Source organism: Acomys minous (assembly GCF_964271855.1).
Source record: "Acomys minous genome assembly, chromosome: 20".
Classification (NCBI taxonomy): domain Eukaryota; kingdom Metazoa; phylum Chordata; class Mammalia; order Rodentia; family Muridae; genus Acomys; species Acomys minous.
In genome coordinates this window covers 12176734-12193275 of record NC_140502.1, presented here as the reverse complement: position 1 = coordinate 12193275, position 16542 = coordinate 12176734, and the positions used below count along the sequence as shown (strand labels likewise).

The following is a 16542-nucleotide window of genomic DNA, read 5'->3' as shown; positions in this document are numbered from 1 at the left end:
CAATTAGAGCTGCCTGCCGGGATGCTGACTGACTTAAGGCGTTGTTTAACTTGAGGATTTGATACACGTACACATGTTGTGAAATGATTATTACAGTTGTGTTGATTAACATACATATCACCATGTGTGCGTATGTGCTTATGTGTGTGCCCCCACATGTGGTACAGACATGTGTCTACACGAGCCTCTTAGCACGTTTTGAGCATACAATATTTCGCTGTTAACCATAGTATCGCACTGTGCAGTAAACCCATAGAACACATCTTCTGTCTTGAAGTGTGAAGGACTCCTCAAACGCCCTGATTTTCCCCATGCTGTGGACCCAGGGAAAAAAAAACCCACTTTCACTCTCTGCTTCTTTGAGTCTAATTTTTTTTTTTTCAGTTCTTCACAATGCGATAATGCGGCTCTTGGTCTCCGGTGACTGGCAGGTTTCACTTACCATAATGTCCTCCAAGTTCAACATTGCTGTTGCAACGAGAGTGCTTATGCTCCATTTAACCACGCGTCTATCCAAGTACTCTGACCACAGTTGTCTGAAGTGTTTAGCTGTGGCCAATGAGGTGGCTCGGTGGGTAACGGGTGCTTGTCCCCGAGACTAAGGACCTGAATTTGATCCCCAGAACCAACAGGCGAAAGAAAACTGGCTCCTTCAGGTTGTCCTCTGACCTCCATACACGGGCCTCTTCCTGTTTCCTGTTTCCTGTTTCCTGTTTCCTGTTTCCTCTCCTTCTTTCTCCACTTCCTCCTCATTATCTTCCTTTTCTTCCACTCCCTCTTCTTCCTCCCCCTTTTCCCCACTTCCTCCTTCCTCCTCTACTGCAGACGCCACCTTTGTTCCTCCTCTTCATATCCCTTATTTTTTCTGAGAGCTATCTCATCATATCACTCTGCAAAGAGCAATTTTTACTTAAGCATTTTGGAAAAATCCTTATTATTTTTTTTTTAATACATAGAGGTCTCTACAGTGTTTCCCAAAGAGTGAATGATCATAGCCTACCCGGCTCTTATCAGTGTGTATTTTCAATGTCAGTATTTGTACCGGAGCTCCTTACACATCCTTCCAGGTGCCCACCTAGCCCCTCCCCCACGTGAACATTTCTCTGCATGGCACTAAGATGCCTTCTTTCCATCCAGCTGCCAGAAATGCACATCCTAACTCTGGTTTGATTCTATCAGCTTTTCCCCAAGGCAAGTCACGCAGCTGACACCCATGCCTTGACAGTAGAAGGGGATTTGCCCCTCCAGACCCCTGCCAACAGCGTTCACATTCTCCCCACGGAAGGGGCTTGCCCAAGTTTTCAGAGGTGCCTGGACCCACCTATGCCATGGATGGAAAGATGAATAGAAAGTTGCTACCTCCCTTTGGTCTCCACCGGGCACAGAGCGGGTGGATAATGAGCATGGCGCCTACACTCCTCGGGGAAAACAAGCAGCTCCAGATCCCCGGTCAGAGGTTGATATCCTTGGGACTTGCCTTCAGCCAGCCTTGACTGCGGATGAGCAAGGAGGTGAGTCTTCATCTCTGTTCTCTTTGGGACTGTGCGGTTACTCAGGGATGAGGGACAGTCTTTTAAAGGACACTACTGGAAAGGTAGAAGGCGTGGGTGTCTCGGCTTTGCTTGGGCAAATTTGGAAGGTCCCCGAGCTTTGGTTTCTTGCCTCAGTCATCACCTGAGCCTTACCTTTACCAAACAGAACCGTGACAGGTGCACCGTGGTGTGATCAGGAGTCTCCAGTGTGTTTGGGAAAGACCCATCGCTCTGAGGTTCTCATTTTCCAATCTGAAAATCAAGAGCAATGATGACATCAAGGAGAGCGTTATGCTCAATAGTTCTAAAGCAACCTTTCCCTCTCCCCACTTGTCCATCTCTACTTTCTTCCTCCCTTCTTTCATTCTTCCCGATCTCCCATTCTTCCTCCCCTCTGTCCTCTCCCTTTCCCCTTCTTTCCCACTTTCCTCCCTTTTCAATTTCCCCCTTCCTTGCTTCCTAACTCCATCTCTCCATTCTTATCTCCTTTCTTTCTTTTTCTCTTGTGTCCCTTCCCCGTATTTCTTGCTCCTATATGCCTTCTCCTTCTCTTAATTGTCTTAACAACACAATCAACTTTTAAAAGTAAGACAATCCTGAAGTTTCTCTACAAATGTCCGTCGCGTTATTGGGGTGGGGAGCAGGGATTGAAATAGGGCCTCGGTATATATCCCAGGTTGTCCTGGAACTCGTAATACACCCCCCACCACCACTTCGGCCTCCTGAGGACTAGGATTATAGATATGCACCATCTTTATAATATTAAAAAATATAAAACTGAAGACAGCTTCACTGAGTGTGCTGGGACTATGCCAAGATTTCTTCTAACTTCTTAATCGCACGTATTTAACTATGTATGAGAGGCCTGTGTGCTATACACATTTCTGAAGGCCAGGGGACAGTTTGAGGAGTCATTTCTAGCACCATGTGGCACTTAGGAAGCAAACTCAGGTCATTTAGTTTGGCAGCAAGTACCTTTCCCCGCTGAGCCATCTCACACTGAAATGCGTTGACTCACCCATCCTTGCTGGCCCCAGGAATCAAGCGGAGGCTTTGCTCGCTTCAGTGGATTGACAATGAAGTGAAGGATTCCCCCCACGTGACCCGTGTGGTCTAGAGTTGACTGGATACTGTCTGAGAGCCTCCTGAGGCAGACAATTGCCCATCTGGTTTTAGTACCAAGGAAAACTATCTCATGGATTGTAACACAAAAGACACAAAATCTGCTTTGAGACCAATTGTAATTTTATTTTTAGAAGTGGACTCTATAGGGCAGGGGAGACGGATGACTCAGGGGCGCAGGTGGCAGGAACCATGCCTGTGAGGTGCCCAAACATCCCAACACTGAACTTTATCCTCTCAATATGGAAGATTGGGTCTTCTTAGCCCCATTTTATCTGTGTGAAAAATCAAAGCTCAGAGATGAATGAAAGTCTCCCAAGATCTCAGAACAGGTGAAGATCTTCTAGGTTTCTTTAACAGAAACATCCGTCTCATGTAGTTTAAGCTGACTTCAACAGTTTTTTTTTTTTTAATCAGAATCAGCATAGAGAGTTGATTCTGGATCCTCGAAATCCACATAAGAATCATCTGTAACACAGAGATAGGAAGCAAGAGGAAGTGGAGTCTGGCAGATCCTGAGAGTTTGCTGGCCAGCCAGCCTAGCTGAAAGTGTAAGCTCCAGGTTCAGTGAGAGACCCTGTCTCAAAAAGCAAGGTGGATTGACAGAGGAAGATGCCTGATGTTAATCTCTGGTTGCTACATGCCCATGTGCATACACATCCATAATACACACACACACACACACACACACACACACACACACACACACACACACACACACCATATAATAGGAGAAAATGTACCGAACACTCATTGAAATGAACTGCAGTGTTGGAATTCAAGGTAAGCTTCATATTCTAAAGATTTATTTTAGTTACATGTGTGTGAATGCATGTGTGCATGTATGTGTGCGTGTGTGTGTGTGTGTGTGTGTGTGCACATGTATGTGGGTACCCACAGAAAAGGATTCAGAGCCTCTTGTGGACTTGGTGCTGAGAACTGAACTTGGGTCCTCCAGGAGAACAGCAAGTGCTCTTAATCAGGGAGCCATCCGTGCAGCCCTTGTTTTTTGTTTTTGTTTTTATTCTTGTTTGTTACATGGAATTCCTAGTAACGGGAGCAAGTGTTAGGAACCATGCCCGCGAGGTACCCAAGCATCCTGACATTGGGCTGTACCCTCTCCCTATGGCAGGTTCTGTCCTACAGTGTTACTGTCTAGTTGGAAAACTAAAAGTGCATGTTAGAGGTGTGCAACTTGGTTTTTTAAAAGTTGTACTAAGGCAGGCCAATTACACAAAATAATGTTCATTATGACATTTCCACACATGTGTCTAATGTATTCTAACCCCCATTACCCTCTTCTCACATTGCTTCCCTTCCTCTTCCTAACTAATCTCCTTATACACTCATTTCCCTTCCCTCCTTCTCTCCTTCTTCCCCTCCCTCCCTCCCTCCCTCCCTCCTCTTTCTCCCTCTGTCCTTTCCTTCATTCCTCCCTCCCTTTCACCTTCCCTCCCCCTCTCTCTCTTTCTTCCTCCTTCCCTCTCTCCCTCCTCCTTTCCTTCTTTCTTCATTCCCTCTCTCCCTGCCTCCCTCCCTCCCTTCCTTCCTCCTTTCCTCTCTCTCTCTCTCTCTCTCTCTCTCCCTTCCTTTCTTTCTCTTTCCCCCTTTCCCTTCCTTCTTCCCTTCCGTCACTCCTCTCCTTCAATGGTCTCCAGTAAGTTTTTGTTAGGATGATATTTTCATATATGAACATTTGTGGGACAACTGCTATAACTAAGCTGTCATATACTTCAGCTCACAGGGTTGCCCTTATGTGTGACTCATGGATTTAAAAGCCACCTTCTTATCAAGATACAGCTTAGCCTTGTACAGACATCACGCTGCCAAAATAAGTTCTCCCTCCCAACCCCCCTCTCTCTTTCTCAAAAGAATGATGTCATGATTTCTTTGTAATGGAATGAATATTTAGAAATATGGACGTTCTTGGTTACTTATTCATCACATGGCTGAGAAAGGGTGGATCCCAGATCTGAACTATCCCCAACTGAACTCTACCAGTTGCAAGAGGGAGTGCAGGACAGAAGCTCCAGCTTCAAGACTCACCATTCCCCCGCAGGCAAGTAGGGTTTTTTTTGCACTAATATTCTATGCAGTTGTGTAAAATTACACAGAGACATAGACACTGCTGACATTGATATACAAATGGCTTATTGAGTGTCTGTTGTTAGAAGCAACAGAGGACGGTATTGGTCTGCAGGGCATCCTCAGCTCATATCTACAGTTTTCCTTGGCTCCAGAAAATGTACCTTGTCTGTATGTTCCTTGATATGGCAGCTGCACTCTTGGGAGACAGAAGAGGGCATAAAGAAGGTGATTCTTGTCTTTGTGGATTAGCTGAAGCATTGCTGGCTGAACTCACCTACTCATCCCTGCTTCAGAGGTTCAAATACTCACCTTTACACTAAGCCAGGCATCTGAGCTCTAGTCTGTAAACCCAACTGCCTTCTCTACAGTCCAGCAGGGAAGTATCACAGCCTCTCTCAACTCTAGTCAAAGCTGTGCCTTCTTCCACATTCTTGAATCTTTCTATCTTAGCAAATGCCATCATCTCATGACTATGGCCAGACAACTCCTAGCAGTTGTGTCTCATTCTTCTCCATCCTTTTTCCTTACGTCCAATCCATCAGCACTGGCCAGTGATGTAGACTCTAGGATGTGTTCTCTGCATCTGTACCTCCTTGTTGCGGTGTCTGCCACTACAATGTAAGAACACCTCATATCCAGGACTGTTCAAGTAGCCTTCTGATGTCTCCCTGTGCATCCAACTGTGCCATCAGACATTCTTAAGTTGAGATCCTTTGTCATCTTGCCCATTTTGGGAAATAGAACAGAGAGATGCTCAACAAGTATGCCTTGAATACGTAAGATCAGATAGAATCCTTCGGACAAGCTGAAACATCACTTGTCAGTCCCTAAAGAGGTGATGAACACTCTCAGTGGTCTGGGTACCAGTTGAAGAGGAATTAAAAATACAACTGCCAAAAGCATATTCACAAGGCAGCATCTCAAAGATGGGAATGCAATATTTTTTCTGTGATTCTCAGTGAAGTGCAGTCTCCATCTCCATCTCTCTCTCTCTCTCTCTCTCTCTCTCTCTCTCTCTCTCTCTCTCTCTCTCTCACACACACACACACACACACACACACACACACACACACACACAATGTATTCACTTATGATTTATGGACTGCAAGCAAAATGGATTTCAGATGCCAAGGAGACAGGAAAAAAGACCAGGCTTACAACACTCATTATATGAAAGGTGATGGTGACTGTTCTGGAAAGGTTGCCATGGAGATGATATCTACTAATAATGCACAGAGTGCATTTTTACAAAATTCTGGCTTTTTTTTAAGACCTGGGAGCTCAAGTCTGGTAGATTAAAAAAAAAAGCTTGAATGTGGATCTCTGATCTACATGCAACTAGGCATGTTACTGGAGAGACTGTTTAGTTTAAGAACACCACTTTCCTCTTGGAGTTGAAAAAGGTGTCAGTTAACCCTGTGTTTACCTTTCTTCTGTCAGATTCTTAAGGTGAAATCTCCCCATGAGGGTACTGTACATGCACACGAGTGTGCTAGTACGTGTGCCCGTGCACAAGTACGCAGAGGCCAGAGTAGGATGTAGGCCAGTACTTCTCAACCTTCCTAATACTGGGACCCTTTAATATAGTTCCTCATGTTGTGGTGACCCCCAACTATAAAAATTCTGTTGCTACTTCATAACTGTAATTTTGCTACTGTTATGAACTGCACTGTAAATATCTAACATGCAGGACACGCACATGGTCTTAGCTATCGCCCTGTGAAAGGGTTGTTCCACTCTTAAACGGGTCAAAACTCATAGGTTGGGAGCCACTGACGTAGAACTTTGAGAAAGTCTTCTTTCTCACCACCTTTGTTCTAGGCATCTGCCTGTCTATGTCCCCTCTCCCCATTGCTGGGGTCCCAGGTATTGGTGGCCATGCCTGGCTACTGGGGATTGAACTCAGATCTTTGCACTTGCAGAGCAAGCACTCTTACCTACTGAGCCATCTCACAGTTTCATTCACTATAGAACTCACTTCTTGATGTGGAGTTACACAGCCAGGTACCACATGGTCTCACCAGGCTTAGTTTCTGGCCTATGTGGAGAGGGTAGGAACAGCATCTACCACCAAGGTGAATGTGAGAAGTCAGCACACAGCAGCAAGGAAGAGTGAGTGAGAATGTGTGGGAAATTATAAAGATGTTCTAAGGAAAGGGGGCATGAGAGCAGTGCTGTCTTCAGATGCTCAAAAAAGTTACTTCTCAAGTTTCTGTTATCTGTGCCAGGCTCTGAAGTAAAAACTAGAGGTGGAATTATGAACAAGGCAGTTATTCAACCATCTGGTAAATATTAATTCTTCACCTACAATGAGCCAGGCATTGCATAAATGCTGGGGTACTCATGTAAGTAATGCAAAGAGGTGCACATTCAACAAACACTGTTGTGAAAATGTTTGATGGTCTACATACAGAACCAGGCATTGGGACGTCACTCTACAACACCCTTCTGCGCACTCGCTCCCGCCCACTTTCTGGATAAGGGTTTTCCTCTGTCTGCCCAAGCATCAGAAGTTAAGGAACAAGTCTTACTTTCCCACTTAAAACTTGGACTTAAGATGAGTGTCTACTACAATATCTGGTGCTGTGGATTATCTTCTGGATGGATGGATGATGTTTGGGTGGGTGGGTAGATGGATGGATGGATGATGGATGAATGAAGGATGGATGGATCAATCAATGGGTGATGAATGGATAGATGATAGATGGATGGATGGATGATAGATGATGGATGAATGGATGATGGATGGATGGATGCAGGATGGATGGATGGATAGATTCCCAAAGAGAATGTAAATGTCATGATGAGACAATTAAGCTGCATCTTTTATGCAATGAGTAGAAAAGGGAGGGCTCTGAAGTCACTGATGTGTTTGGACATATTTGAGCATGGCTCAGTCTCTGACTGTGTGTGTGTGTGTGTGTGTGTGTGTGTGTGTGTGTGTGTGTGTGTGTATTTGAATGTAGAGGCCAGAGGTCAGTGTTGGTATCTTCATCCACTGTTCTACTTCTTAATTTTAATTTTTTAAAAAAAATTGATGTAGTATGTGCATGTAACATGCACATGGGTGACTGTGTGTTTATGAGCATGCTGAAGAAGCCAGAGGATGGCACTGCATCTTCCTTATCATTATTTGCCCCACTTCTTTAAGACATGGCTCTTCAGTGAACCAGAAGCTTGCCATTTCAACTAGACCTGTTGTCCAGAGATCTCCCACGGTGCACCTGTCTCTGCTCCCCTAATATTGTAATGTCAGGCATTTGAAGCCATCTCTGGTTTTTACATGGGTGCTGGGGATTTGAACACAGCTCTCCAGGCTCGCACAGCAAGATCACTTCCCCCACTGCACCATTACTCCAATCCCTCTACCTTATCTTCTCAGACAGGATCTGCCACTGAATGTAGATCTACCTCCCTGTTTCAGCCAGACTTTGGCTGTCAAGCAGCCCCAAGGATCCTCCTGCCTCTGCATCGCATCTCCCATGATCTGCACCAGGGTTACAGAGGCAGCACCCTGCTTTTATGTGATGAGGGTCCAAACCCCAGTCTTCTTGCATGTAATAGCAAGCACTTTATACTCTGAGCTATCTCACGGGGCTGAGGAATTCTATATATTTCACGCAAATTGATTTTTCACAAAACCCACATGAGAGGAAAATTTGGGGCACTGTTTAGTGGAGGATAATCTCCTGAACAGTAAAGGAAGTATCGTGACCCATGGTGCTCACGGATTGCAGAATGAATAGACTTTGTTGAATTAGGGGGTAAATTCGATCTAGTATTGGTTCAGTTACAACTACAGTCAGAAAGTGTAAATAGTAGAAAGGGTGGTAATTTGTTTTATTCTGACCATCAAGTTAAAGGCTCTCAGAAGGTGTAACTTACATATCTGTTTATGTGTGGAGGGACGTGGGAGTGGGTGAATGCATGTGCCATGTAGATGTCAGAGAATAACTTATCGGAGTCGGCTCTCTACTTTTCACTGTGTCGGTCCTTGAACTCGGGTCTTCCAGCTCTGTGGCAAGCTCCTTTACCCGCTGAGCCATCTTGGTGACCTTGAAGGTGATAACTTCATATATACCCAGATACTGAGAATGGTCTAATCATGCCAACAATGCCTGGGAAGGGCAAGCAGGGAGTTTGGGGGGAAAGAATGTTAGGTGTTGAGGATCATGAGCAACGATTGGATGGGTAAAGGGAAATGTGTATGAGATAGAAGAACCAGCACGCATCCATCCTTGTATATTGACATGGAAAGAGTAGTTGGAGGACAGAGACTGAACAGTGCAAAGACTGAGGTGGTACACATATGGCTGGATGAAGATCCGTGGAACATAGACCAGAGAAAATGGAGAGGTCATTCCACTCATCCCGCGTTGACAGGGGTATTTAAGAAAGGCCTTGGGTGGAAGGGGATTTGATTTGCCTTTGGATAGACTTTCCTGTGACTATAGAAGACAAAACCTACAGGCTGCAATTCTCACTCCATCTTCTCCCTCGGGTCTTCCATAGGGTTCCTCCACAGACCTTAACGCAGTGCCCTCTGATCCTGGGCCCATGCTACCCTCCTGGGCAGTGCCGCCCTGGATCAACCAGAGCCGCGCACACGAGCTGGAGTTTGTGCTGCTGGGATTCGCACACGTGCCCTCGCTGCGCCCAATGCTCTCAGCGCTCTTCCTGGCCGCCTTCCTGCTCACATTGCTAGGCAACACGCTCATTGTTATCCTCACCAGCCTGGACCCAGGCCTGCGCGCACCCATGTACTTCTTCCTGCGCCAGCTGGCACTGGTGGAGATCTGCTTCTCTCTGGACGTGGCACCCCGTCTGCTGGTGACGCTGCTGTGGCCAGGACGTGGGGTGTCCCCCACAAGTTGTGCCCTGCAGCTGCTTCTTGTGCTGTCCTGTGTCACATCTGAGTGCTTCCTCCTCACGGTCATGGCCTGGGACCGCTTCTTGGCCATTTGCAGACCACTGCGCTATGGCGCCATCATGAACCCGCGGCTGTGCTACTTGTTGTCCACCACCTGCTGGCTGGCGGGAATCCCCGTGGCACTGGTCTTCACCATCTGGCTCTTTAACTTCCCCTTCTGTGGGCCGCGTGGCATCCGACACTTCTTCTGTGACATAGCGCCTCTGCTGAGCCTGGTGTGTGCAGACACCAGAGTCTTCGAGGCCAATGTGTTCGTGGCCACTGTCCTCGTCATCATGGTTCCCTTCTGTCTCATAGCAGCATCTTATATCATGATTCTGGCTGCTGTCCTTCGGATGTCATCAGCCTCTGGGCGCCACAAGGCCCTGTCCACCTGTGCCTCCCACCTCATCGTGGTAATTCTGTTTTATGGCACCACGGGGGTCATCCACTTGCGCCCCAAGGCCAGCTATTCTCCTGAAAGCAAGCAAGTGGTGTCCCTGTCATACACCATGGTGACCCCCATGCTCAACCCCCTCATCTACAGCCTGCGGAACAAGGAAGTCAAGGCTGCCTTTGGGCGCGTGTGCTGTGGACGTCAAGGCTCTAGACTCCATCAATGAACACTCCTCTGCCACCTTTCAAAGTTAAGAAATTGCTGAGGCCCACTTTCCCAGGGTGTCTTAACACCCTGACTTTCTTCTAGGTGACACATGATCTCTTCCATTCTCCTACCTAAGCGAAGGCGGAGCCCCAAACTTTTCATTTCTGATCGTTGTTGTTTTAAATAAAGGTGGACTGACAAATCCACTTTAGCCAACTAGAGTGCACTAGACAGCATCTTCCGCGGGGATGTCGTGTAACAAAGCACCTTAAAATTTAGTGTCTTAAAACATGTAACTTATTCTTACTCACTCTTTTTTTTTTTTTTTTTTGCATACAGAATTCTTTTATTTAACTTAACCCATGTGGTACTTTAACTACCAGAAAAAAGCAGAGTAATAGAACCTCAAGTGGCCTCAGCCATTCAAAATAGACAAAGTTTCTTTTTTCATAATGTAAAGAGTCCTGCTTACTCACTCTTAATAAGCTAAGTGTTGGGTAATCTAGGCGGAATCCACCTGGGTGGTATTTTTTGACATGGGCTAATCTTTCTGAAGCATACAGATGTTGGTCAGTGTTAGCATGGCTTAGCTGAGGAAGCTTTGGTCCATATGCTACTCTTGAGACCAAAGAGCTGGCTCAGGCATGGCTTTTCATTGCAGCACTGAAGCATAGGAGGAGAGGCTTATTTGCATAAATGATTGTCAAGACTTTGGTCCCGTGACACACTGGTATTTGCATGAGATAATCCAAACCCTGTAGAGAGATTTAAATCAGGATGCAGTTGAGGCCCTCAGCCTTCGTGTGAAGGAGGCTGGAGGTACATGAAACTTGAGCTTCGTAGAGGGATGATTGAGGATCTGAAGGCATTAATAAATCTACACCAGAAAGCCAAAGCTCAAGAATTTTTTTTCAGTTTTTTTTTAATCTGTTGTTTTAGTTTGGGCTTTATTGCTGTGAAGAGACACCGTGGCCACGGCAACTCTTATAAAGGAAAACATTGAATTAGGGCTGGCTTACAATTTCTGAGGTTCAGCCCATTATCATCATGGAGAGAAACATGGCAGGGTGCAGGCAGACATGGTGCTGGGGAAGCCAAGAGTTCTGTGTCTTGGTCCTCTGGCAGTAGAAGGAGACTGCGTACCACACTGGGCATAGACTAAATATAGACAACCCCAAAGCTCACCCCCACAGTGAAACATTTCCTTCAACGAGCCCACGCCTACTCCAAGGCCACACCTCTGAATAGTGCCGCCTCCCTATGGGCCAAGCATTGAAACACGAGGAGACCGTATCTATTCAAACTACCACATCTGCTATGTTAGATGATGTTGTCTATTGCTGTGATGAACCACCATGGCCAAAACCAACATGGGAAGGAAATAAAAGGTTCATTTCATCTTAGAGTTTATAGTTTTTCCTGCAGAGAAGTCAGAGCAGGAACTCAAGAAAGCATCCTGGAGGCAGGGGCGGAAGCAGAGGCCATGGGTATGTGCTGTTGAGTGGCTTGCACCACCACATGACTTGCTAAAACTACTTCCTTACACAATCCAGGATCACTATCCCAGGGTTTGGTACCACCCACAGTGGACTGGGCTCTCCCACATCAATCATCAACCAAAAAAAAAATGTTCTACAGAGTTACCTATAGGACCATCTCATGGATGCATTTTTCTCACTTGAGAGAGAACTTGACTCTAGTTTGTGTCAAGGAGACATAAAACTAACCAATACATCTATAGACGTATAGGAGTTGTAGATGTTACTATTTAGGCTTTAGCAGAGGAGGCTAAACACTTAAGAGCACTCACTTCTCTTCTAAATGACCACAGTTCCTTTCTGAGCATTCATGTCAGGTACCACCAGTATATGCAGATCCAAAGGATGCAACATCTTCTGGCCAGTGTGGGCATTGCACACATGAATGTTCCCTTACATAAATGTGTGCACACGTGCATAAAAAAATAATAATAAAAATGAATCTTAACAACAAAAAAAAAACCCAGTAGTCCCGACTGATAATAGAACCAACAAGAGAAAAACCAAGCTAGTAGAAAGACAGCAATGAGCAGGGTGGTGGTGGCACACGCCTTTCATCCCAGCACTCGGGAGGTAGAGGCAGGTGGGTTGCTGTGAGTTCATGGCAAGCCTGGTCTACAAAGCGAGTCCAGGACAGCCAAGGCTACACAGAGAAAACTTGTCTTGAAAAACCAAAAACAAGAAAGAAAGAAAGAAAGAAAGAAAGAAAGAAAGAAAGAAAGAAAAGACAGAAATGAGATCTTAGTGCCTGATGAGTTCCTGGATCCAATTGTACCTGAAGCTTGGTCTACCCATGGAAAGTCTCCTTCTGTGAATAAGTAAATACACTTCTTCTTTTTTAAATTCATTTCTTAAATTACCTACTTATTTACTATGTAGTGATTCAATCCTTATTGATAATTAATTGCCAAGAAAACAAGCCTTTTTAATGATGAGCTTCTTTTTTTTTTTCATTTTTTATTTATAATAATTTATTCACGTTACTTCCTGATTGTTATTCCCTTTCTGGTATCTACCCATTCCCACCCTCCATCCCTCTTCCAATCTACTCCCCTTCCCCTAGAGCTCTGACAGGGGAGATCAGCTTCTCCACCACCATCTGACCACAGCCTATCAGGTCTCATCAGGACAGCCTGTATCCCCTTCCTCTGTGTGCTTGCAGAGCCTTCTCACCAAGGGGGAAGTGATCAAACTGTGGGATTAAAGACTTCAACATAAAACCAGACACACTAAATAAATCCACTTCTACTTAAGCTTGTTTGGGTTGACCTTTGGGAAAGTGCATAATCTCCATTAAAACAGCTCTGAGCTGAGTTAAAATAAAGATGCCCATTCACATGGCACTAGTATCAAAGCACCATCGCAATAACCCACTGCATGTCTCCATTCAGAAGATAACCAACCATGGGCCCACTGTGTAGCTTGGTCAGAGAAAGAGGTCAGACCTGTTTGGATAGAGACATAAAAGTTAATAAAGCCAGATGTGGTGGTGCACACCTTTAATCCCAGCACTTGGGGAGGCAGAGGTAGGCAGATCTCTGAGTTTGAAGACAGCCTGGTCTACAAAAGTGAGTCCAGGACAGGCAAGGCACAGAGAAACCCTGTCTTGAAAAATAAAAATATAAAAGAATAGCTAATAAATATTTTTAAATAGTGCGGCATTCTGATATAGACTAACAGGATGGCTGTGGAAACAAGATACAACATTCTGCTGCATTCAAGAAACACACCTCAGCAACAAAATAGACATTACCTGAGAGTAAAAGGTTGGAAAAAGATTTTCTAAGCAAACTGAACCCAAGAAGCAACCTGGAATAGCCATTCTAATATCTGATAAAGTAGATTTCCAATTAAAATTGATCAAGAAAGGTGGAGAAGGACTGAGAAACTTCTGTAAGGAAGAGGACACCGTGAGCAGAACAAAGCAACAGCCTACAGACTAGGAAAATATCTTCACTAACCTTACATCTGACAAAGGGCTAATGTCCAAAATATATAAAGAACTCCAGAAATTAAACACCACCAAACCAAATAACCCAGTTAAGAAACGGGGCTCAGAACTAAACAGAATTATCAACAGATGATGAATGGCTGAGAAACACTTAAAGAAATGCTCAATATCCTTAGTCATCAGAGAAATGTGAATAAAAACGACTTTGAGATCCCATCTTACATCCACCAGAATGGATAAGATCACAAATTCAAGTGACAGCACATGCTGGCGAGAATGTGGAGAAAGGGGAACACTCCTCCATTGCTGGTGGGAGTGCAAACTTGTACAACCACTTTGGAAACCAATCTGGCATTTTCTCAGAAAACTAAGAACAGTGCTACCTCAAGACCCAGCTATACCATTCCTGGGCATATACCCAAAAATGCTCTACCATACAACAAGGATACTTGCTCAACTATGCTCATAGCAGTTTTATTCATAATAGCTAGAATAAAGATATTTTTAAAATCTCGTCAGGTAGGAGTGGTGCACTCCTTTAGTCCCAGGACTCAGGAGGCACAGGCAAGATGATGTCTGTGAGTTCGAGGCCAGCCTGGTTTTAGAGTGAGTTCCAGAACAAAAGGACTACACAAAGAAACTCTGTCTTAAGAAGATAAAATAAAGAAAAGAATATTGTTTCACTTAAGCTTTAATGATATTTTTAGGGCACTGTTTTCTTAAAGGTTTTTTAAGGTACGTGAATGTTTTCTTGCATGTATATATCTTTGTACCATATATGTGCCGTGCCTATAGAAACCAGAAAAGAGTATCAAATGTACTGCAGCTGGAGTTAAAGATGGTCGTGAGCCACCATGTGGATACTGGGAACTGATCTCAGGCCTTCTGGAATTTTAACTTCTGAGCCATCTCTCCAGCTCCTGCTAGTCTTTCTGTAACTATTTTCACTTGACACGATGCCTTCCAGCTCCATCCGTGTTGTAGCCTCTATCAGAATTTCCTCCCTTTCTTAAGGAAACCTGGTTTCCTCCCTCTCTGGCTACTGTAAACACTGATACTGTGGATGTAGGTGACAAATATGCCTTTCAGTAAGCGTCGTTTTCAGCCTCTTGTCAACTATACTTTCCTGTCCTGTGGTTGTCAGACCCACCAGCAGGGCCTGAAATTTGGGGAAACACCATCAATGCCCACTGACATGGACTGAGGGTGCCAAAGATGCTTCCTTTCCTCTGTCCATACTCCATCTCTACAGAGCATTAGTGAGAGACTTGCCTTTCCAACTTTCTGAATCCACAGAGACCAAAGAGGTCTCTGAGGTCCAAAGCTCTGGCTTAAGTTTGCATGCCTATGCCTTCTCACAGTGTGTGCAGTCTGCTCAGCAACTTCAGGAGCTCAAAACAGAGAAGAGGCAAAGGCAAGCACTCAGTCTGTCTGTCTGTCTGTCTGTCTGTCTGTCTGTCTGTCTCTCTCTCTCTCTCTCTCTCTCTCTCTCTCTCTCTCTCTCCATGTGTGTCTACGCCTCCTTTCAAGGCAGATCGAAAGGTTCCATTCTTCGACATCCCATTCTCTAATCAGAAGTTGAATCTATGTAGGTATTAGAGTCTCTTCCACAGTGAGGATCAGCGAGAAAGGACCACTAGCTCTCTGCCATCAACTATCAGGTATGAAGACCCAGCACTATTCTTCACGGGTGAAATCAAAGAATGATGAATCAAACCTTTCTCTTTTCTAGGATACTCAAGCTATCAGGTTCATAGTACAGATTCTGAACACTTTAAAGATGCCAAATGGCTTAATCCTCACGAATAGTAGTTTCATCTCAATACATAGATAGACATGTGACACATGCATACATGAGCAGTAACTGGCGGATGTATAGGCAGATATATAATAGGCAGACATGATAGATGTAAAGATAATAGATATGAGACACATAGGTGATAGAAGATGGGTGTGTGGAGAGCTATGAAATAGAGAACAGAAAGGGAGGAAGGTAGATGATAGATTAGATTAGATAAAGTATGGGATACATAGATAGATAGATAGATAGATAGATAGATAGATAGATAGATAGATAGATAATAGATAGATGATAGGTAGATAGATAGATAGATAATAGATAGATAGATAGATAGATAGATAGATAGATAGATAGATAGATAGATAATACATGATGATAGATAGATAATAGATGATGGATAGATAGATAGATAAAACATTTCTCCATGTCTCCAATTCTGATTTCTAAAATATTTCCCAGTTCACCACAACTAGAAAAAAAAGTAGTAGCTTTAAATATTTCTTTAACAATGTTCTTCATGGTCCCTAACCCTAGCACTCAAGAGGACCTATCTCAAAGCCCCTTTCATCCCTGAAACTCTTGTATAAAGAATTGTCTTTGCTGGTTGATTTTTACCACATATTCCATGAGTGCTTTGTGACTCCTGGACCCCAATTTTTATCAACTACATTTCATTATCTCATTTTGTACAGCAGCTATGGACTTAGCCCAAGGATCTAGTAAACATTTTTGAGGCAAGGTATTCTCTCACCCTCCCTCCCCCGCCTCATCTCTCTGAGTTTCAGAGCCCCAGGGCAGCCATTTGTGTTTGTGCATATGAGTCTCTCAAATGCATTTCTAATGGTATCTTGCTGCATTTGAAGCAATAGGTTATGGGTGGCAGCTCAGAAATTACTTTATGAGGAACGTGGTATGTGTAGGCAGAGAGATCAGTGGAAGGCCAGGAATAGAGGAAGGATGTCGGCAGGGCAATAGAATTATCAAGCATATACAAAGG

The 16542-nt window shown here is 44.5% G+C and overlaps 2 protein-coding genes across 2 annotated transcripts in view; both read left to right on the top strand.

Annotated features, from left to right (window-relative positions):
- LOC311590935 (olfactory receptor 6Z7-like) overlaps positions 1–16542 on the top strand; it is a gene marked incomplete at its 3' end in the record, with an annotated part of 132849 nt that overhangs the window by 109058 nt on the left and 7249 nt on the right. The window lies entirely within an intron of this gene.
- On the top strand, positions 402–10274 carry LOC311590796 (olfactory receptor 10A7-like; the record flags this gene model as incomplete). The annotated part of the gene is made up of 2 exons (XM_084770055.1): positions 402–575; positions 9255–10274. 2 exons carry the CDS (start codon positions 402–404, stop codon positions 10272–10274), a joined length of 1194 nt encoding a protein of 397 aa, XP_084626181.1.